Genomic DNA, 22,652 nt, shown 5'->3' with positions numbered 1-22,652 from the left:
CTCACAGACCTACGCTGACTGCAAAAGCATGAGCCGCGGAAGGACTGTGGGTGGAAATGACTCAGATTTGGGCAAGTTGTGTTTAGCTAACTTGTTGGAGTATTTTGAAGAGATAACAGAAAGGGCCAATGAGGGTAATGCTGTTGACGTGGTGTACATGGACTGTTAGAAGGCATTCAGTAAAGTGCCACACAACAGACTTGTGAGAAAAGTTATAGCCCATGGAATAAGAGGGACAGATAGCAACGTGGATACACAATTAGATGAATAATAGGAAACAGGTATGGGTATTCTTTGGGCTGGAGGAATGTTTGCAGTTATGTTCGCCAGGGGTTGCTTCTGGGACCCTTGTTTTTCCTGCTATATATTGCATCATACCATATATATAATTGGTGGGAAGAACATGGACACTTAACATAAAAGGGTAAAAGGGAGCAGAGGGACTCGGGTGCGTAAGTGCATAGGTCACTGAAGGTGGTAGGACAGGTTTTATTCTGAGCTTTATTCATAGGGGCATAGAGTACAACAGCAAGGAGGTCTCAGCTGGAATATTGTGCAGAGTTCTAGGTGCCACACCATCGGAAGAATGTAACCGCTCTGGAGAGAGCGCAGAAGAGGATTACAAGAATGGTTCCGGGGATGAGAAACTTGAGTTTTGTGGTTGGGACTGTTTTCCTTAGAGCAAGGCGATTAGAAGATTTGAGAGAGATAATGTTGCCGCTCAATAAAGGATCAAGGATGAGAGGGCACAAGTTTAAAGTCATTGGCAAAAGAAGCAAATATGCTAAGAAGAAAGCTTTTTCGCCCAGTGACTGGTTGGGGTCTGCAATTGTGGTGGAGGTTAAATCAAGGGCAGCACATTGGTTAGCACTACTGCCTCTCAGCGCTCGGGACCTGGGTCCAATTCCCCACTTGGGTCACCATCTGTGTGCAGTCTGCACGTTCTCCCCATGTCTGCCTGGATTTCCTCCAGGTGCTCTGGTTTCTTCCCATAGTTCAAAGATGCACGGGATAGGTGGATTGGTCATGCTAAATTATCCTGTAGTGTCCCAAGATACGCAGATTAGATGGATTCGCCATGGTAAATGTATGGGATTAAAGGGATAGGGTGGGGTAGGGGACCTGGACAAGATACTCTTGTCACAGAGAGATGGTGCAAACTCAATGGGCCAAATGGTCTCTTCTATAGGGATATTATATACAAGGCATTCGAGAAGGCATCGGATGAGATACAATGTGCAGGGCTACAGGGAAAAGGCAGGCGAATGAAACAAAGTCATAGCATTCATTTGGATAGCTGGTGCAAAAGCAGTGGGTCAAATGGCCTCGTTCTGAGCTTTCACAGAATCCCTACAGTGCAGAAAGAGGCCATTTGGCTCATCGAGTCTGCACTGACCACAATCCCACCCAGGCCCTACCCCTATATCCCTATATATTTTACTCGCTAATCCCTCTAATCTACGCATCTCAGGGCACTAAGGGGCAATTTGCCCTGGCCAATCAACCCAACCCGCACATCTTTGGACTGTGGGAGGAAACTGGAGGAAACCCACGCAGACACAGGGAGAACGTGCAAACTCCACACAGACAGTGACCCAAGCCGGGAATCGAACACAGGTCCCTGGAGCTGTGAAGGAGCAGTGCTGACCACTGTGCTACCGTGCTGCCTGAGGAATGAATTCAAGTTTTTCTATCTGCCAAGGTGGAATGTGAACCTGCATCCCCTAGGTCGCAGGATTGTTAGGCTAGTGAAAGTAACACTGTGACACCACTGTCCCCATGGTTTTAATACTGCAACAGTTTAATGATTCCTTCCCTAAGGCCAGCAGTAACCAGCGAGTTCTGATGAGGGTCAATTAGATACGAAACGTTGCCTCCATCCTCACTCTACAGACACAGTCAGACCTGCTGAGGTTTTCCATCATCTTCTGTTTTTGTTTCCATCAGTGACCCTGCTGGGGTTTTACAGCCTGGAGTTCCATGGTCACCATCTCTGCTGCCAGTTCTTTTCTCCCCAGATTTTTACTTAATTCATTAAAACTAAACTCCCAGGTAATGGAATTCGAACTTGAGCGAATAGGTGACTACACCCCTTAATTGTCTGCTTGCTCTGACCCCTGATGGGAAATTCTTCAAATACGAAACAATAAGGGTGGCACAGTAGTTAGCACTGCTGCCTCACAGCACCAGGGACCCGGGTTCAATTCCGGCCTCACGTCACTGTCTGTGTGGAGTTTGCATACTCTTTCCGTGTGTTCCCTCTGGGTGCTCCGGTTTAGAATCCCGACATTGCAGAAGGAGACCATTCAGCCCATCGAGTCTGCACCAACCACAATCCCACCAGGTCCTATCCCCGTAACCCCACATATTTACCTTACCCTAGCTAGTCCCCCTGACACGAAGGGGCAATTTAGCACGGCCAATCCACCTAACCTTGCACATCTTTGGACTGTGGGAGGAAATAAATCGATAATATCAGCAAACAGCTTCACAAAATTATGACGCAAGGTTTGCAAGTATTACTGTCCAGGATACTTTGTCCTAAGGAGATGGAGGATGCAGGCTGAGTAGTAAGTTTCAAAAGGAACGGATAAATAGCTAAAGGGCAGAAAACGGATGGGGCAAACAAACAGGGGTTTGGGTGACAGGGTCGGTTCTGGTACCATAGGTCTCGGAGCAGAAGTAGGCCATTCAGCCCATCGGATCTGCTCCGCCATTCAATCATGGCTGAAATGATTCTCATTGCCGTTCTCCTGCCTTCTCCCAGCAACCCCTGTTCCCCTGATTGATCAAGAACCTATCTATCTCTGTCTTAAAGACACTCAATGACCCGACCTCCACAGCCCTCTGTGGCAATGAATTCCACGGATTCACCACCCTCTGGCTGAAGAAATTCCTCCTCATCTCAGTTTCAAAGGAGCGTCCCTTCACTCTGAGGCTGTGCCCTCGGGTTCCAGTCTCTCCCACTGGTGGAAACATCCTCTCTACGTCCACTCTACCCAGGCCTCTCAGTGTTCTGTAAATTTCAATGAGATCCTCCCTCATCCTTCTAAATCACATTGAGCGGAGACCCAGAGTCCTCAACCGCTCCTCAGATAACAAACCCATGGGCTGAACAGTCTCCTGCGAGACTAATTTTATTGATTTTCTTGTAATTTGCAGATCTGAATCATAAGAATCCCTGCAGTGCCCAAGGAGGCCATTCAACCCAACAAGTCTGCACTGACAACAACCCCAACTATTCACTCTGCTAACTCCCCTGACAATAAGGAGCAATTTAGCATGGCCAGCCCACCTAATCCACACATCTTTTGGAGTGGGAGGAAAGCGGAGGAAACCCATGCAGACACGGGGAAAATGTGCAAACTCCACACAGTCACCCGAGGCTGGACTCAAACCTGGCGCTGTGAGACAGCAGTGTCAATAACCACTGTGCCACCAATGCTGCCCACAGGAATAGGGTGGCACAGTGATCAGCACTGCCGCCCAACAGTGCCAGGGACCCGGATTCAATTCCGGCCTCAGGTCACTGTCTGTGTGGAGTTTGCACATTCTCCCCGTGTCTGCATGGGCTTCCTCCCACAGTCAAAAGATGTGCGGGTTACGTGGATTGGCCATGCTAAATAGCTACCTCGTTGAATACGTTTCAGTCGCGGGTAGCTAGATTTCTGATTGATAAGGGGGTTATGGGGAGCAGGCGGGTAAGTGGAGCTGATCCACTTCAGATCAGCCATGATCTTATTGAATGGTGGGGCAGGCTCGAAGGGCTCGATGACCTACTCCTGCTCCTATTTCTTATGTTCTTAAATTGCCCCTTAGTGTCAGGGGGATGATGTAGGGTAAATGTATGGGGATAGGGCCTGGCTGGGATTGTGGTCGGTGCAGGCTCGATGGGCCGAATGGCCTCCTTCTGCACTGTACGATTTTACGACTCTATGACGTCAGAATCCGTGCACTGCCTAAAGGCAGAGCTACTGCAATCTGGACAGAACCACGTATAAATGTCGAGACAACGGCCAAATTTCAAACAGAAGGCTTGATTACAAAATCTTACTTTCTCTGCGAACACGTCACATCTTTCAGATTTGTCCAGCGTCATGCTAGACACTGCAACGTAGTACTTTTTCGTCATCAACAGATCTAGAGGAACTTCATAGAAGAGTCGGTTCTTCTCTCTCACAGTCACATGTTTCTTTGGCAGGGGCGAGTCAATGAAGACAACTTTCACCGTCTTATCTCCTTCCAAAACAAAAGCAGCACAATATTTCAACCAGGAGGCTAATGTTGGTAACCTGTGGACATTGCAGAGTGTGTGTGTGTGTGTGTGTGTGTGTATAGACACCAAACAAACAATATATATTTTTCCAAGCACACCACGGGCAAGATCAGGTCAGAAAAAACACAATGAGAAGTTCATTCGCCCAAAAACTAATGATGAACAGCAGAAAAAAAACACAAAATGATGAAGCAGAGTCAGTAGAACTAACTTCTCGAAGGTGGCAAAAAAAAGTGACACACTCAGAATTTTGAAAACATGCATTTCTGATGAAATTTCTTATGATGAGGAAAGCTGGATTTCACTAACAGGACTGTCCAACGTAACCGTTCAAACACAAGACCGCAACCATCTCGAAGGACAAGGGCAGCAGATACATGGGAACACCACCACCAGGAGGTTCCCCTCCAAGTCACTCACCATTCCTGACTTGGAAACACATCACTGTTCCCTCACTGGCACTGGGTCAAAATCCTGAAACTCCCTCCCTAACAGTACTGTTAGGTACTGTAGGGGTACCCACACTGCAGGGGCTGCAATGGCTCAAAGAGGCAGCTCACCCCCGTCGTCTTCGCAAGAGTGACTCGGGATGAGCAATAAATGCTGGACTCGCCAGTGACGCCCATATTGTAGAATCATGGAATCCCACAACGCAGAAGGAGCCATTCAGCCCATTGAGATAGTATATGTGTGTGTGCGCACGCACGTGTGTACGCATGCGTGTACTGTGAAGCATGAAAGAGGCTGTGAATACCCTTCTCCTGATTCTTTGTGTGTGAATAAACTAACCTCTTGCGTTAATCATGACATGAATTTGCTGTGAGTCACTTAAAATTAGACTATATGAAATGAGGGTTTGGGAAACATGCCTACTTTAAAAATAACTCCAATACACCACCGCTTATGGACAGATGGGGAGAGGATAGTGAAGTTTAGTTTCTCTCTCTCCTGTCCATAACAACTCTTCGAATGGAACATCCCTGATTTTAATCACTCTCCTACTGTTGGCATCCCTTCATTGCCTAAAATCCAAGATCTGGAATTCTCCCCTCTACACCTCTCCCTGCAGCTTAAAAAACTCTCTATTTGGCCCATCTTGCAGTCGTCTGAGCTAAAACCTCTCTATATTACTTGGTGTCATGAGATGTTTTACAATGCTGTCATAAAAGTGCCATGGGGCATTATTTTGTTAAGGACTTCATGTAACTACTTGTTGTTGGTACATCCTAAAATAGGGCACATTGGAACAGAAAAGTTTTGTTCTGCAAGAGTAAGAAATATGCACAGAGATCTGAAAAGGGGGAAGATTAACACAGGCAGCATTATACACTAAAGGCTTATCAGGAATTCTCACACAATTACTGGTGCGCTTTGCTCACCAGGTTTCGCTTCCTTGTGATCGAATGCTTAATAGTCAGTGCATGGTTACAAAACCCAGGCAACAAGCTTACAGCACCAGTACCGACACAGTGGTTAACACTGCTGCCTCACAGCGCCAGGGAACTGGGTTCGATTCCCAGCTTGGGTCATTATCTGTGCAGAGTTCGCACGTTCTCCCACTGCCTACATGGGTTTCCTCCCACAGTCCGAAAGACACGCTGGTTAGGGTGCACTGGCCGTGCTAAATTCTCCCTCAGTGTACCCGAAGAGGTGTGTGGGGACTAGGGAATTTTCACAGTAACTTCATTGCAGTGTTAATGTAAGCCTACTTGTGACACTAATAAATGAAATTAAAACTTAAAACATGAACGTTATGCAATCTGATCTGTTAAAAATAAACTCAAAAGAATGAATAAAGCAGCACATAACCAAAGCCGATAAGAAAATATTAGAAAAGTATACCTTCGCCACAGATGGTTTTCACATTTACAGGAATCTCCCATTGTTCTGGATAGTTTGGCCCAGAATTATTCAACAGAGTAAACAATGCCTGGCTGGTCAGAGACACCTGCGCTCCATACTTCACGCTCAATTTCTCTGCATTTGCATCGTTGCTAATGTCCTGGAAACCACCATCCGAAAAAAAAACACATCACACACTGGAATAACAACTTGCATTTATATAGCACCTTTTCCACAGTGAAACATCCCACAGCAGTTCACAGGAGTGATCTCAAACAGATACTGACCCAACGTAAAGATTCAATAGGGCAATAATCAAACACTTGGTCAAAGAGAGATAGGTTTTAAGCAGCATCTTAAAAGGATAGGAGAGATAGGGAGACAGTGCGGGAGGGAAATCCCGAGCTCACAACCTGCGGTAGCTTGAAGGCTTGACCATTAACAGAAGGCGATGGAAATATGAGGCTCAAAAGAGGCCAGAAACGGAGAGGACGGGGATCCTGGAGGAACAGGAACAATGATTTATGAGTTTTAACCATCAACTCTACTAAGGGCGGCATAGTGGTTGGCACTGCTGCCGCACAGCGCCGGGTTCGATTCCTGCCTTGGGTGACTGTCTGTGCGGAGTCTGCATGTTCTCCTCGTGGGTTTCCTCCGGGTGGTCCAGTTTCCTCCCACAGTCCAACGACGTGCGGGTTAGATTGATTGGCCATGAGCAACGGGGACGTTGCCTGGGTGGGACTGGTGGCAGTGCAGACTCAAAGGGCCAAATGGCCTCCTTCTACACTGCAGGGATTCTATAATCCTCTACAACAGAGACAAACTTCAAACAAGTTAAATCTTCACATAAGGTGAACAAGGAGATTTGAGTTATATTTCAGGTAATAATTGGTCAAAGAACTACAACAGGGAGCAGTGTGATTCTCCACACAATCAAAGGGTTTGGCGGGAAGGTGGAACCAGACTGAGTTGGATGAACAGCTTTGATCATAAATGAATGGCAGAGCAGTCTCTAAGGGCTCGACTTTCCTGCTCGAACCTCCCCACGCAAAATCAGGAAAGACCATCAACTATCTAAATGACATTTAAAAATCTTAGCCAGCTCTGGATTTTTTTTTTCCTCCAGCTGCACAAACATTGAAAGCGAAGAGCACTTACGGAATGGAAAGCAGCTGCCTTCTCCGCGGGTGGAGTAAAGGCAGCAAGGGTTTTGTAATCCGTCGTCAGCTGGTGCCAGGAAGCCTGATTCGGTACCCGCAGAAATAACGCGTTGCCCTGGTGGGGAAGGGGGAGGGAGAAACAGAAGCAAAAAGCTGACTCAAAAAGCACTTCTCACCAATACATTGGAATGTCAACAGAAAGATTTACCCTTTGTATAAATTGTATTTGGGAAATTTCCACTATATAAAAAGATGCTGTCTGAAACTACGTCGGAGCCAAGTTTTCATTCGTGGGCATCAATAAGTTAGAACATAGAAAAACTACAACACAAACAGGCCCTTCGGCCCACAAGTTGCGCCAATCATATCAGCAACATGACAGCGAGTCACACGCAGAAATCCAGTAAGAGGTCCTGAGCGGCACGGTAGCACAGTGGGTTAGCACTGCTGCTTCACAGCTCCAGGGTCCTGGGTTCGATTCCCAGCTCGGGTCACTATCTGTGTGGAGTTTGCACATTCTCCTCTTGTCTGCATGGGTTTCCTCCGGGTGCTCCGGTTTCCTCCCACAGTCCAAAGATGTGCGGGTTAGGTTGATTGGCCGTGCTAAGAAATTGCCCCTTAGTGTCCAGGGATGAGTAGGTTAGGGGGATTAGTGGGTATCATGTGTAGGGATATGGAGATAGGGCCTGGGTGGGATTGTGTTCGGTGCAGACTCGATGGGCCGAAGGGCCTCTTTCTGCACTGTAGGGTTCTATGATCTGTAAGCCACATCACTCCATTGTGAATCATCTTTGCTCAATATTCTATCTAAAGAATAATACAGCAAGGGAGGCCATTCAGACCATCATATCTGGACTGGCTCTTGGATAGAGCAATCCAAGGTTCCCCTTGCCCTATTCTTTCCCCACAGCCCTCTCCAATACAGAGTAGTAAGGGCGTGGAATGCCCTGTCTGTAACAGTAGTGGACTCGTCAACATTAAGGGCATTTAAATGGTCATTGGCTAAACATATGGATGATATTGGAATAGCGTAGGTTAGATGGGCTTTGGATTGGTTTCACAGGTCGGCGCAACATCGAGGGCCGAAGGGCCTGTACTGCACTATGATGTTCTATATGTTTTCCTTTTGCGTATTTATCCAAAACTCTTTTGGACGGCACAATGGTTAGCATTGCTTTCTCACAGCGCCAGGGACACGGGTTGGGTCATTGCGTTGAATTTGCACGTCCTCCCAGTGACCGCGTGGGTTTCCGCCAGGTGCTCTGGTTTCCTCCACAGTGTGAAAGTCGTGCTGGTTAGGGACCACTGGCCGTGCTAAATTCTCCCTCCGTGTACCCGAACAGGTGTCAGAGTGTGGCGAATCGGGGATTTTCACAGCAACTTCACTGCAGTGTGAACGTAAGCCTCCTTGTGACTAATAAATTAACTTTACTGAAAAACTTTACATCTCCTCTTAGCTTACCATCAGCCATTTGCATTCCAGCTGCCACTGCTCACTACAATGAACCTCCGAATCCCGCCAGCTAACATAAAAAACTGCTCAGTCACCTGCGCAAAGTATCTAGCAACCTGCTGCCAGCAAAGTGAAAACTGGACAGGAGGGTTTCCCAGCACAATTTTGGAATCCACGTGAACAGACAAACAAGATACAATTCAATAGCTGGTCTTCTGGGGGTATGTGAAATTTATGGGGTTGATGGTAATCCTATTTAAAACAAAGACTTAACTCTTAATGGACACAGATAAGGTGAACAGCCAAGGTCTTTTCAAGGTTATGGGGAGCAGGCAGGTAAATGGAACTGAACCACTATCAGATCAGCCATTATCTTATTCAGTGGCGGGGCAGGCTCGAGAGGCTGGATTGTCTATTCCTGCTCCTATTTCTTATGTTGGAGAGCCCAAAACTGGAGGTCATGGGTTTAAGGTGAGAGGGGGAAGGTTTAAAAGGGGCCTGAGAGGCAACTTCTCACACAGAGGATGGTGCACATATGGCACAAGCTGGCACATATGGTGGCAGGGGCGGATACAATTACAGCATTGAAAAGACATTTCGACGGATACATGGATGGGAAAGGTTTAGAGGGATATGGGCCAAACACAGGTAAGTGGGACTAGTTCAATTTAGGAAAACTGGTCTGCACGGATGAGTTGGGCCAAAGGGCCTGTTTCCGTGCTGTCTACTTCTATGAATCTGTGAGACACTGAAATGGGCAGCACGGTAGCACAGTGGGTCAGCACTGCTGCTTCACAGCTCCAGGAACCTGGGTTCGATTCCTGGCTCGGGTCACTGCCTGTGTGGAGTTTTGCACTCGCGTCTGCATGCGTTTCCTCTGGGTACTCCAGTTTCCTCCCACAGTCCAAAGATGTGCGGGTCAGGTTGATTGGCCGTGCTAAAATTGCCCCTTTGTGTCCTGAGATGCGTAGGTTAGAGGGATTAGTGGGTAAATGTGTAGGGATATGGGGCCAGGGCCTGGGTGGGAATGTGGTCAGTGCAGACTCGATGGGCCAAATGACCTCTTCCTGCACTGCAGGGTTTCTGAGATTTTCTGTGACTCACAATCCATGACAAGGACCCAACCTCCAGCTGCTCTGGTCAAGCCGAGATAGATCATAAACACAGCCTTTCAATCCCCAGCACATGTCAAAGCAGAGCTCAGCACATTGGCACTCAGGTCGTGAGGGTGGAGGAGGCCCGGGGGGGGAGTGCAGGATAACTGTGCAGAGGAGAGGTTTCATGATAGAATGGAATCAGATTAGCCCAGATTCAGCTGGCAGGAACGCAGAGGGCTGATTGCCACCTTCTGTCCTGTTCTTTCCAAGGAAGAACTTTAATGAGAAATGTGTTTTGCACCCTCCACTGAGCCCCCAGCGCTGGGGCTGATGAGCGACGCAGAGCATTAATCAGAAGCAGACGCTCAGTCTGTCCATTACCAGACACAGGAGTTTCTTTTCCAACTGGAGGTTGAGATCTGGGATGAATTTCCCTCCCATGATGCTTATTATTTCACTGATGCTGTAACGTTCTGGATAGCTCTTCACATTTTCATTCCTTGCCATTAAAAACTCCTGGAAAGAAAGCGCAAGAATAAATAGCAGCTACACGGTTTACAAAAACGAGCACAGTTCTTGTGATAGACGCACGCACGCGCATCTCCAACTTTACCACATTGGAAGCACACTCCAGTGAAAACTCCCCCTAACCTCTGATTTTAAGGTGATCATGTATACTCGCAATGCCAGTAGATGGCCCTGTGATTCAATGTTAAAGGTGCCACTGCTTTTCCTGTCACATAGAACCAGAGAAAATTACAGCTCAGAAACAGGCCTTTTGGCCCTTCTTGTCTGTGCCAAACCATTTTCTGCCTAGTCCCACTGACCTGCACTTGGACCATATCCCTCACACCCCTCTCATCCATGTACCCGTCCAAGTTTTTCTTAAAAGTGACCCCGCATTTACCACTTTGTCCGGCAGCTCATTCCACACTCCCACCACTCTCTGCGTGAAGAAGCCCCCCCCACCCAATATTCCCTTTAAACTTTTCCTCTTTCACCCTTAATCCATGCCCTCTGTTTTTTTGCCTCCCCTAGCCTCAGTGGAAAAAGCCTGCTTGCGTTCACTCTGTCTATACCCCTCATAATTTTATACACCTCTATCAAATCTCCCCTTGTTCTTCTACACTCCAGGGAACAAAGTCCTAATCTATTCAATCTCTCTCTGTAACTGTGGGGGATACTAGGCTTTGCAAGTCAGGTCATTCAATACAAAGACAAGTATTCTGAACTTTTATAATCACTAATTAGGCCCCAGTAACTACAAGAGCAGGTCAGAGGCTGGGAATACTGCAGCGAGTAACTCACCCCCTGACTCCCCAAAGCCTGTCCACCATCTACAAGGCGCAAGTCAGGAGTGTGATGGAATACTCCCCACTTGCCTGGATGGGTGCAGCTCCAACAACACTCAAGGAGCTCGACACCATCCAGGGCAAAGCAGCCCCGCTCAATTGGCACCACGTCCACAAACATCCAGTACTTCCACCACCAACACTCAGCTGCACTGCAGCAATTCACCAAAGATCCTTAGACAACACTTTCCAAACCCATGACCACTTCCATTTTGGAGGACATGGGCAGCAGATAAATGGGAAGACCAAGTTCCCCTCCAAGGCACTCACTTTCCTAACTTGGAAATATATCGCCATTCCTTCGCAGTCGCTGGGTCAAAATCCTGGAATTCCCTCCCCCACAGCACATGGACTGCAGCGATTTCAGAAGGCAGCTCACTACCGCCTTCTCAAGGGCAACGAGGGACGGGCAATCAATACTGGCTTAGTCAGTGACACCCACGTCCCATGAATGAATAAAAAAAGTTGATGAACTGTATCCATTTCTGGGCACCACATGTTCAAAAAACATCGCCACCCAGCAACTCGAAACATTTCCAGAGCAACTTATAAACCCTCGCTATTCTGGATCAGCAACCAGAGGGCAGGTGGACCCCAGCTGGACAGCGGAGAGGGTAACGTCAGCAGCTAGAGAGCAGGTGGACCCCCAGATGGACAGCCAGAGAGTGGGACCAGCAGCCAGAGGGCAGGCGGACTCCCAGATGGACAGCTGGAGACTGGGACCAGCAGCCAGAGGGCAGGCGGACTCCCAGATGGACAGCCAGAGGCTGGGGTCAGCAGCCAGAGATCTAGCCACACCTGTGACCCTAAGCAATCTTTGTCTCAATGGTTTAACCCCTCCTCATCGTCCCAGTCCGTCCTTTCCATACAGTCCAACACAAATATCAGGAGTAGCATCTCACCCTTCAACTAAGGACCCTGCCGCCCTCTGGTCTGAACACCCCATCGGAATCACATCTGGAGTGTAGTCATCACTGTTATGTGGGAAAATACTGCAGCTAACGTGCACAGCAAGATCCCACAAACAGGAAACGAATGAAGTATTAATATGCTGCTGCTAAACGCAGAAACCATGACCAGGAGCACTTCCAGCTCCCCAGATTAATGCCAGGAGATTTTTCACATGCTAAGTAGATGTTAGTTTAATAGCACATCTGAAGGACAGCATTGCAATGTCAATCTTGACGTTTATGCTGCTGTCCTGGACTGGGTCTTGAACCCACAATCTTGAATAAGAAGTCTCATAACACCAGGTTAAAGTCCAACATGTTTATTTGGAAGCACTGTCGGAGCACTGTTCCTTCATTAGGTGAGTGGGTCCACCTGATGAAGGAGCAGCACTCTGAAAGCTCGTGATTCCAAAGAAATCTGTTGGAACATTAAGTTGTGAGACTTTTTACTGTGCCCTACCCCCAGTCCAACGCCAGCATTCCCACATCATGGCCACGCACTCTGGACTGAGAGGTTAGAGCACCATCAACTGAAAACCTTTAACTACTGGGACAATGTACTAACCAAAGTCATTATGGCCAAGCTTAAATCACAGGAGGAGAGAGAAGGCCAGGGATGAAGGGACGGTGACAACAATCCGCACTTGGAGGATCATCAAAAGGAACAAAATAGACCGAAAAACTCCTGAGGCAAACAGGGAACACAAAAATCTCAACTGCCACCAATAAGCATAGTGCAAGTTAGAGAAAAGGGTGAATTTTAACAGATCACGGCATTACAACTCTTGCAGGCAAAAAGCATGACAGAATTACTGAATGAAAAATTCGCTTCTGTTTTCAGTAGAAGCAAAGAGCAGAATACCACAGACAGCTTACAGGTTAATGAAGCACGGATTATCGTGATGACAAATCATTGTAGGACTGTTTTTACACGGGACCCTTTACAGCCACTCCACGGATCGAAATTGGCTAGCTGTAAGAACAGTAAGAAGCCTCACAACACCGGGCTTAAGTCCAACCAATTTATTTGATAGTAATCCCACAAGCTTTCGGAAACCGTGTTCCTTCGTCAGGTGTGTGGAAGGTTCCGATCAGAGAAGGGCGTATAAAGACACACACAGTTTACAGAATACTGATTAGAATGCAAGTCTTTCCAGCTAACCTGCTATTCAAGTCTTAAAGATGCAGGCAATGTGAGTGGAGATAGCATTAGCATCAGCATCAGCATCGGTATGCTATAGGTATATGTCAGAACCATAGAAAATTACAGCTCAGAAACAGGCCTTTTGGCCCTTCTTGTCTGTGCCAAACCATTTTTTGCCTAGCCCCACTGACCTGCACTTGGACCACATCCCTCCACACCCCTCTCATCCATGAAACCATCCAAGTTTTTCTTAATAGAAGGTTCTAATGCTCTATGCTCTACGGAGGGATTAAATCCATCATTGAATTCAAACACACACTCCAGTCCAGGCTCACGACTCCAGTGCTCACAATTATGGAGTAGGGGAAAAAAAAGCAAATATTGGATATTTCCATGCACAAGCACGTCAGTAATTCCTGGACTGTTAACCCAGAGGTATTACCTCAGTGTAGCTGGCAGCATCAGGACTAATGACGTTGTAATCCTCTGCACATATTCTTGCCACATTCTGCAAGTATTTCATGAAGTCCTGCGTTTCTTTCCAGACAGCATACTTCAGCTCCTGGAACAGATCACCACACAAGTTCAACTTCAAATAGACAGACTTAGTAAATTAAGTGAAGTAACGTGAATGGTGGTACAGTTATTAACACTGCAGCCTCACAGCGCCAGGGACCCGGGTTCAATTCCAGCCTCGGGTCACTGTCTGTGCAGACTCTGCATGTTCTCCCCACGTCTGCGGGGGTTTCCTCCAGCTGCTCCGGTTTCCTCCCACATTCCAATAATGTGCAAGTTAGGTGGATTGGCTGTGCTGAATTGTAACCCCCCCCCCCGCCCCCCCAATCCCCCAGCTCCAGTGTCAGGGGGATTAGCAGGGTAAATATGTGGGGTTACGGGGATAGGGCCTGGGTGCAATTGTTATCGCTGCAGCCTCGATGGGCCAAATGGCCTCTTAGCATTCTGTCGGGGATTCTGTGTTTCTACGATTTACTGACAACCCAAAGTGACTGGAAGAATGGAGAGGGCTAAAATTATCACAGAATCCCCACAGTGCAGAAGGAGGCGGTTCAGCCTATCGTGTCTGCACTGACCACAAACCCACCCAGGCCCTATCCCTGTAACCCCACGCATTTACCCTAGCAAGTCCTCCTGACACTCGGAGGCAATTTAGCACGGCCAATGCACCTAACCCGCACATCTTTCAGGCTGTGGGAGGAAACGGAGGAAACCCACGCAGACATGAGGAGAATATGCAGACTCCGCACAGACAGTGACCCAAGCCGGGAATCGAACCCAGGTCCCTGGTGCTGTGAGGCAGCAGTGCTAACCCACTGTGCCGCCTCATATGATAAAGTGAGTTGACGAGCACATCGAAACTGAAATATAAAGTTGGAAAATGTGACATCATCTAATTTCGAAGGAAAAATGTAAAAACGCAATTTTTTTTAAATAATGAGAAAGCGGGTAACATTGGGAGTCGGAAGCACTGAGGTGTCACGTACGAGTCAAAGTTCACATGAAGGTACAGCAAGCACTTCGGAAATCAAATGGTATTATGCCTCTCCTGCAATGAGACTGGAGTGCAGAGTGGGAAAGTCTTTCTGCAATTATACACAACCTTAGAGAAGCACGGGGTACAGTATCATCCCCTCATCTAAGCGCGCATAAACCTCGAAGGGAGTGCAATGAAAGGTCACACGATCGATTCCTGGGATGAGGGGATTGTCCTACGAGGAGAGATTGGGCTCGGTCTCTTCGAAGAATGCAAGGTCACCTCACTGAAATATTTAAAGTTATTAAAGGTCCGACAGGGTTAACATATAAACATAAGAAACAGGAGTGGAACAGGCCATTCAACCCCTCGAACCTGCTCTGCCATTACGATCGTGGTTGATCTCTGCTTCAAATTCCACATTCCCGTTTATTCCCGATTTCCTCTGATTCCCGTGGCTAACAAGAATTTATCTCTGCCTTAAAAATATTCAGTGACCCTGGCTCCACTGATGCAGGGAGCTCCAAAGTCGCACAACCCTCGGAGAGAAACTTTCTGCTCATCTCTGTCCTAAACGGGCTAACCTTAATTTTAAAACAGGGGTTCCCGAGTTCTGGAATTGCCCACAAGAGGAAACATCCTTTCCACGTCCACCTTGTAAAGACCATCAAGGATCTTATAGGCTTCGATTGGGGCAGCATGGTGGCACAGTGGTTAGCACTGCTCTCTCACAGCGCCAGGGACCCGGGTTCGATTCCAGCCTTGGGTTGCCATCTGTGTGGAGTTTGCACATTCTCCCGGTGTCTGCATGGGTTTCTTCCGGTTTCTTCCCACAGTCCAAAGATGTGCAAGTTAGGTTGACTGGCCATGCTAAATTGCCCCTTAGTGTCAGGTGGATTAGTGGGGTAAATAAATGGGGTTACAGGGAAAAGGCCTGGATGGGATTATTGTCAGTGCAGGCTCAATGGGCCGAATGGCCTTCTTCTGCACTGTAGGGATTTTATGATTCTAACTGAGTCACCCCTCACTTTTCTAAATTCCAGTAGAAACAAGCTCACTCTGCCTAACCCTTTCTCAAGGGGCAACCTATCTATTCCAGGTATCAATCTAGTAAACCTCCTCTGAATTGTTTCCAACAAATTTATATCCATCCTTAAACTGGAAGGTCAAAACGGCCTTGAACAGTATTCAAGATGTGTCTCACTAATGTCCTGTATAACATCCTTGCTGTTATGTTCCATTTCTCTCACAGTAAGGGACAGCACACCTAGCCTTCTTATCTACTTGCTGTACCTGCAATCCAACCTTTGACTCATGCACGAGAACACCTAGATCCCTCTGCACCTCAGAATTCTGCACAGTTCTCTACATAAATAATACTCTGCTTTTTTATTCTTCCAATCAAAGTGAATAATTTCTTTTTCCCACATTATACTCCATCTGCTAAATTTTTACCCACTCGCTCAACTTCTGCATATCCACCTGCACTCTCCATATGTCCGCTTCACAATATACCTTCCTACAGATCTTTGTTTCATCTGCAACTTTAGCTACCGTATCTGCACTGCCCTCATCCAAGCTATTGATGTAAATTGCAGAAGGAGGATCTATAGCTTGGCTGGAGAGTCCAGAACAGGGGGCCTCAGTGTCAGAATAAAGACTTGCCCACTTTGGGCTGAGATGAGAAGGGATTTCTTCACTCAGAGGGTCATGAATCTTTGGAATGTTCCACCCCCAGAGAGCTGAGGGTGCTCAGTTGTTGAGAAACTTCACAACAAAGACGAGTAGATGTTTGCGTATCAAGAGAAACAGCAAGAAGGTGGAACTGAGGTAGCCCTTCTGGTGAGCAATGTTCATACGGCTGAGTAGATTTGATGGGCTGAATGGCCTACTCCTAAAGTAAAAGTGTATTTCTTAGTGTCACAAGTAGACTTACATTAACACTGCAATTAAGTTATTGTGAAAATCCCCTAGTCCCCACACTCCAGTGCCTACTCGGGAATACTGGGGGGAGAATTTAGCATGGCCAATGCACCGAACCAGCATGTCTTTGGACTGTGGGAGGGAACCGGAGCACACGGAGGAAACCCACGCAGACACGGGGAGAACGTGCAGACTCCACACAAACCCACCCAGGAATCGAACCGGGGTCGCTGGTGCTGTGAATCGGCAGTGTTAATCACTGTGCCACCCCCACTCTGTGCTGCTTCTATTTATTTTTGTATTGATCGTCATTTTAAGAGGAAGCTCATGAGTGGGCAAAGAGAAGGATATGCTGTAGGGCAAAAGGGGGAAAGCTTATGAAATATTAACAGCTACAACGCAGCTTGATTATTTTATGGAGGAAATGAATGCCCCCGAAAGTGAATGGGATGGAGTCCCTGACGTTTGTACTGTGGATAAACCCATAACTCTCAATTCTGATGGCATTCAAAAATCAATGCTTTAAAGTTCAAAAGTGTGTTCCAAATGTTGCTGAGTTTACTCACAGAATACTGTGCTAGATATTCTGCCATTCTTGCCGATATGTGTCCGGACCTGTGGAAGTTCCTGAACTTTTCCATGAACTGCACATAGTTCCTTTGGTCCCGCTCGGTGAGCGAGGAGAAATGGGGATAAGGCACTCTGGGTTCAGGGAGCGGAAACAAAACGGCCCCACTTTTGGTGGTCTGGTCGCCTGGAGTGCACGGTTCAGGTTTGTCGCTTGGCTCAGGAGTCTGCTGTGTTTCAGGCGGGGTCGGAGACGTCTCGATGTTTTCCGTCGTTTGTCTGGCAGGAAAACAAAACGGGTGCTCGTTCTCACGCGGCTCACAATTTGAAATCAGCCAACAGTACAACACGGCAATTCGAGGCAGCACAATGACAGAACCACTCACTTCACCGCCACTAATTTTACTAAAGTGTATCAAAGTAACAGGCCATTCAGTCCAACTGCTCCATGCTGGGTTGATGCAAGAGCCTCCTCACCCTCTACTTAGTGTAACTCTTCAGTCAAACACTTTGTTCGTTTTAGCTCTCTCTTGATTTAGCATCTCACTGAAAGATCAGCCCTTGTGGGTTACATTCTGCCACAAAGATAGTTTCCATGTTAAATTGGCTTGGTTTTCCATTGGTGTTGGGTTCGCAGTAAGGCCAGAGACAGAGTCTGCAGGCAGAGATGCACTCTGCTTTATGCTACAGTCAAACTGAAAACAAGCTCCAATTTTACAAGGCATTAGCCAAAACCATTTGACAAACGCACTCCAGCCATTCCGGCTTTTTTAAAATTAATTCGTGCGATGTGGGCATCGCTGTCTGGGCCAATATTTACTGCCCATCCCGAACTGCTCTTAAATTGAGTGGGCCACTTCAGAGGGCAGTTAAGATTCACCCACACTGCTGTGTAGCTAGCACTCACCTGTAGGCTAGACCAGGTAAGGCGAGCAGAAGGGGCGGCATGGTAGCACAGTGGGTTAGCACTGCTGCTTCACAGCTCTAGGGTCCTGGGTTCGATTCCCGGCTCGGGTCACTGTCTGTGTGGAGTTTGCACATTCTCCTCGTGTCTGTGTGGGTTTCCTCCGGGTACTCCGGTTTCCTCCCACAGTCCAAAGATGTGCGGGTTAGGTTGATTGGCCATGCTAAGAAATTGCCCCTTAGTGTCCAGGGATGCGTAGGTTAGAGGGATTAGTGGGTGTAATATGTGGGGATATGGGGGTAGGGCCTGGGTGGGATTGTGTTCGGTGTAGACTCGATGGGCCGAAGGGCCTCTTTCTGCACTGTAGGGTTCTATGATTCTCTGCCCAAAGATGTGTGGGTTAGCTAATTGGTCATATTAATAGATCTGTGTCAGGGGGTTAGTAGGGTAAATATGGGGGATTAGTTGGGTAAATACGTGGGTTTACAGGAATAGGGCCTGGGTGGGATTGTGGTGCAGATGGGCCAAATGGCCTCCTTTTGCACTGTAGTGATTCTATGATTCTATTCTATGATTTCTTCCTCTAAAGGATGTTTGCGAACCAGGTGGGGTTTTTTTTTAAAACAACAATTGACAATGGTTTCATGGTCGTCATTAGACTGTTAATCACAGATTTTTGTTGAATGCAACCCTGGTGAGGTCCAAACTGAGGTTGCCAAAGCATTATCGTGCGTCTCTGGGTTACTGCCTCCCCGGCTGAACCGGGGGATCATGAGGCAAACTCTGCCACCAGGCAATGCAAAGCTGAAGTCAATATGCTGGGAATTGGGAAGTTGACTCCAATTTGACAAATTGCTGTCACGATCAGATGGATATTCCTCAGAAAAGCAAAACTGCAGTGCTGATCGCCTCTGGCCTACACATGACTCCAGCCCCACACTGGGGTCAACTTTGCACCATTTACTACTCCAGGGTAATTATGGGTGGGTAACATATCCTTTGTTCCTTGAGCGCTGCAGCGCAGTGTCATCCCCAGGCAGGGTGCTATGTGGAGCACCCAGAAACCTCTGATGCAAAGATGAGAGTGCTGTCAACTGAGACAAGCTGACGATTCAGTAAGCTAAAGGACTTAAGTAGCACCTTTCACAACTTCACGAACATCCCAAAGTGCTTGACAGAATGAAGTGTTTTTGAAATGTGGTAAAACAAAACGCAGCGGCCTGAAGGTGCACAGCAAGCTCCCACAGACACCAGCGAGGTGGTCACTAGATAAGCTGCTTTAGTGATGTTGGGGGGATATCGATCAGGACCTCAGAGAGAACTCTTCTCAAATGCCACATGAAAGCAATGCCAGCGGGTTTCAGAAGTAAATCAGGACCTCTGTTTAGCAGCCTCTCTCTCATATTCTAAAATCTATTCGCAAACTTTTCACGGGTAATTTAAGTAATTCTAAACTCTAAAGCACTAGAGGTTTGCAACCGTCTGCCACGTTAGCCTAGAACTCTTGCTGGATTGAAGCTCAAATCCACAATGGACTTGGAGATGAGAGTGCTCACACTGAGTGCTGGCTGACACCTTTCCATCCAATAACGGTACTTTCCCTCAGTAGTTAAACATAGAGCAGTTGAACAAGATAACGACAGTCGAGTGAACATAGCGACCAATGTCCACACCTCCTCTGCCAACAGAGTGCGGGCAGGACAAGTCCAGAAAACCTTTAAACTGCCAGAAGCAGTGAAGCAAACCCGGCAGAGTTTCTTAATATAAAGAGGAGAAGTTGTGTTTTTAAACAACTGGCAGGAAGTTATCTTCCATACAGGCAACCTGACTGGTGATTAAAAAGACACGTCAACTGCTGCTCTCTGCTCGATAGCGTCCAAACAGGGATTAAGAAGAGGAACACAGTCTGTCCCATCATTCAACAAGATCATGGCTAATCTACAATCCATATACTCACCTATGGCCCACATTCCTCAAGTTAACAAAAATCTATCTCAAATTTAAAATGAACAACTGCTCCAGCATCAAATGTGAAGTGCAAAAGACAGTTGCAAACCTCGAGTACTTTAGAGTTTAGAATTACTTAAATTACTCATGAAAAGTTTTCTAATAGATTTTAGAATATGAGAGAGAAGCTGTTGATATCACCTCGAAATAAAACATAAAACAGTACTGCACAGGAACTGTTCCCTTCTGCCTGACCAAATCACGTGATAACCTTTCAAACTCCAGGGATTGCAACTGTACTTTGTGTAATCTTTCCTCCTAATTTAACCCATCAAGTCCACATACTGTTCTAGTAAAGTAACACCAACCGTCTTCCAAGACAAATAAATCATCCCCAAGGTGAGTGCCCAGACATGCTCACTATTCTGCATTCGTGTCGTCTCATATGAAATTTGTGTAACTCAGAAATTCTACCTGTTGTATTTTCGTCCTGCAGTTATGAAGTCCACAGACCTTTGATTATTCTCTGTAGCTGCTCAGCTTACCCAGACACTTTGGGCCCACTGTTTTTAATTACGTTTAGATGACAAAATCCCCGATTTGTCACAGAAAGTATCTTGCAGAGGAATCATCACTGGGGAAGAGAGAACATAGAATATTCCAGTACCTACTGACTAGGGCCCACAGTTCGGAGAAGGTGGGAGCCATGGAGTAGTGAGCGTACATCTGATGGGAGAAGAACTCGTGAATCCCATTCCTGGGCTCAGCATTCCTGGGGAAGGAGAGGAAGAGGTACAGTTGGTGAGTGCTGTGTTCATAGATCACCGTCCAATCCACACTCAGTCAGTGAGTTACGGTTGAAACTGAGACACCCAAAAGAACAAAGAACAAAATCAGCCCGGGAAACAGGCCCTTTGGCCCAACGAGCCCACGCCGTCATCTCAACACCACCAGTCCCCCTACTCCACCCACGACCCCTGTCTAATGTTTTATGGCCATCCAGATTGAGGGAAACTGATTTAGGGACAATTTATTCCTGCCAGCCAGCCTAAGGGCACATCTTTGGGGTGTGGGAGGAAACCGGAGCACCCGGAGAAAACCCACGCAAGCACGGGGAGAATGCACAAACTACCCACAGACACCGGCCCAAATCCATGTGTCTGCACATCAATCAGCGACAGTCACTGAGCTGTCGTCTTGCCCAGTATCTGGTCCAGTTTAGGCACCCTGTCCCCCCCCTCACCCACTTCCGCCCCTACAGACACCTCCCTCACTGACTGCTCCCTGGGGTGGCACAGTGGGTTAGCACGGCGACCCGGGTTCGATTCCCGGCTCGGGTCACCGCCTGTGCGGAGTCTGCATGTTCTCCCCGTGTCTGCGTGGGTTTCCTCCCACAGTCCAAAGACCCGCTGGTGAGGACCGACCCAAACAGGCACCAGTGTGGCGACGACTGGGGGACTTTCACAGTAACTTCATTGCAGTGTTAATGTCAGCCTTACTTGTGACACTAATCAATAAACTATAAACCCCCCCCACCCCCCCCCAGCAGTGTGCACAGGAAGATCCCAGGGGAACAATAACAATGCTGGGACTCGCAGCTCCTCGAACTCAGAAACTTCTCCAGGATCTCCGGCCCGCAAACCCGTGCCCCCGGCTCCCTGCCCCCGACTCCCCGGGCCCCCCCATGTCCCGGTCTCCTCCCCAAAGCCCCCCCGCCCGGTCCCCGATCCCCGATCCGCCTCACCAGCTCAGCGCCATCTTGCCGTCCGCACTCGATCCCCTTCCGGTCGGAATCCCGGAGCCGCGGAGAAAGGTTCCGCCCTGAGACCCCCACCCAGAGAGAGAATAAAACCCAGAGAGAATAAAACCCAGAGAATAAAACCCAGAGAGAATAAAACCCAGAGAATAAAACACAGAGAGAATAAAACCCAGAGAATAAAACCCAGAGAGAATAAAACCCAGAGAATAAAACCCAGAGAGAATAAAACACAGAGAATAAAACCCAGAGAGAATAAAACACAGAGAGAATAAAACCCAGAGAATAAAACCCAGAGAGAATAAAACCCAGAGAATAAAACACAGAGAGAATAAAACCCAGAGAATAAAACACAGAGAGAATAAAACCCAGAGAATAAAACCCAGAGAGAATAAAACCCAGAGAATAAAACACAGAGAGAATAAAACCCAGAGAATAAAACCCAGAGAGAATAAAACCCAGAGAATAAAACACAGAGAGAATAAAACCCAGAGAATAAAACCCAGAGAGAATAAAACCCAGAGAATAAAACCCAGAGAGAATAAAACCCAGAGAATAAAACACAGAGAGAATAAAACCCAGAGAATAAAACACAGAGAGAATAAAACCCAGAGAGAATAAAACACAGAGAATAAAACCCAGAGAGAATAAAACACAGAGAGAATAAAACACAGAGAGAATAAAACCCAGAGAGAATAAAACCCAGAGAATAAAACACAGAGAGAATAAAACCCAGAGAGAATAAAACCCAGAGAATAAAACCCAGAGAGAATAAAACCCAGAGAATAA

General features: G+C 47.3%; 1 protein-coding gene across 2 annotated transcripts in view; it reads right to left on the bottom strand.

Moving 5' to 3' along the window:
• The window catches only part of ice2 (interactor of little elongator complex ELL subunit 2), a 77,653-nt gene extending 55,770 nt beyond the window's left edge, over nt 1-21,883 (bottom strand). Inside the window, exons 1-8 of one of the 2 annotated variants that reach the window (XM_080216204.1) lie at nt 21,852-21,883; nt 20,775-20,879; nt 17,256-17,535; nt 13,717-13,836; nt 10,210-10,344; nt 7,277-7,393; nt 6,119-6,278; nt 4,055-4,239 (exon numbers count right to left, since the gene is read on the bottom strand). In XM_080216204.1, coding sequence (XP_080072330.1) covers nt 4,055-4,239; nt 6,119-6,278; nt 7,277-7,393; nt 10,210-10,344; nt 13,717-13,836; nt 17,256-17,535; nt 20,775-20,879; nt 21,852-21,865 — 1,116 coding nt within the window. In that variant the 5' untranslated portion in view covers nt 21,866-21,883. Of the gene's footprint in view, nt 1-4,054; nt 4,240-6,118; nt 6,279-7,276; nt 7,394-10,209; nt 10,345-13,716; nt 13,837-17,255; nt 17,536-20,774; nt 20,880-21,851 lie in introns of those variants that run through there. The other variant, XM_080216206.1, reaches the window with a different exon arrangement.
• Nucleotides 21,884-22,652: the final 769 nt, after the last annotated feature.

The sequence above is a fragment of the Carcharhinus amblyrhynchos genome, chromosome 32 (genome assembly GCF_965287045.1).
Source record: "Carcharhinus amblyrhynchos chromosome 32, sCarAmb.v2.hapA, whole genome shotgun sequence".
NCBI classification, from domain to species: Eukaryota; Metazoa; Chordata; class Chondrichthyes; order Carcharhiniformes; family Carcharhinidae; genus Carcharhinus; species Carcharhinus amblyrhynchos.
The sequence above is the reverse complement of the archived record's forward strand: the minus strand, read 5'-3'. Positions and strand labels throughout refer to the sequence as shown.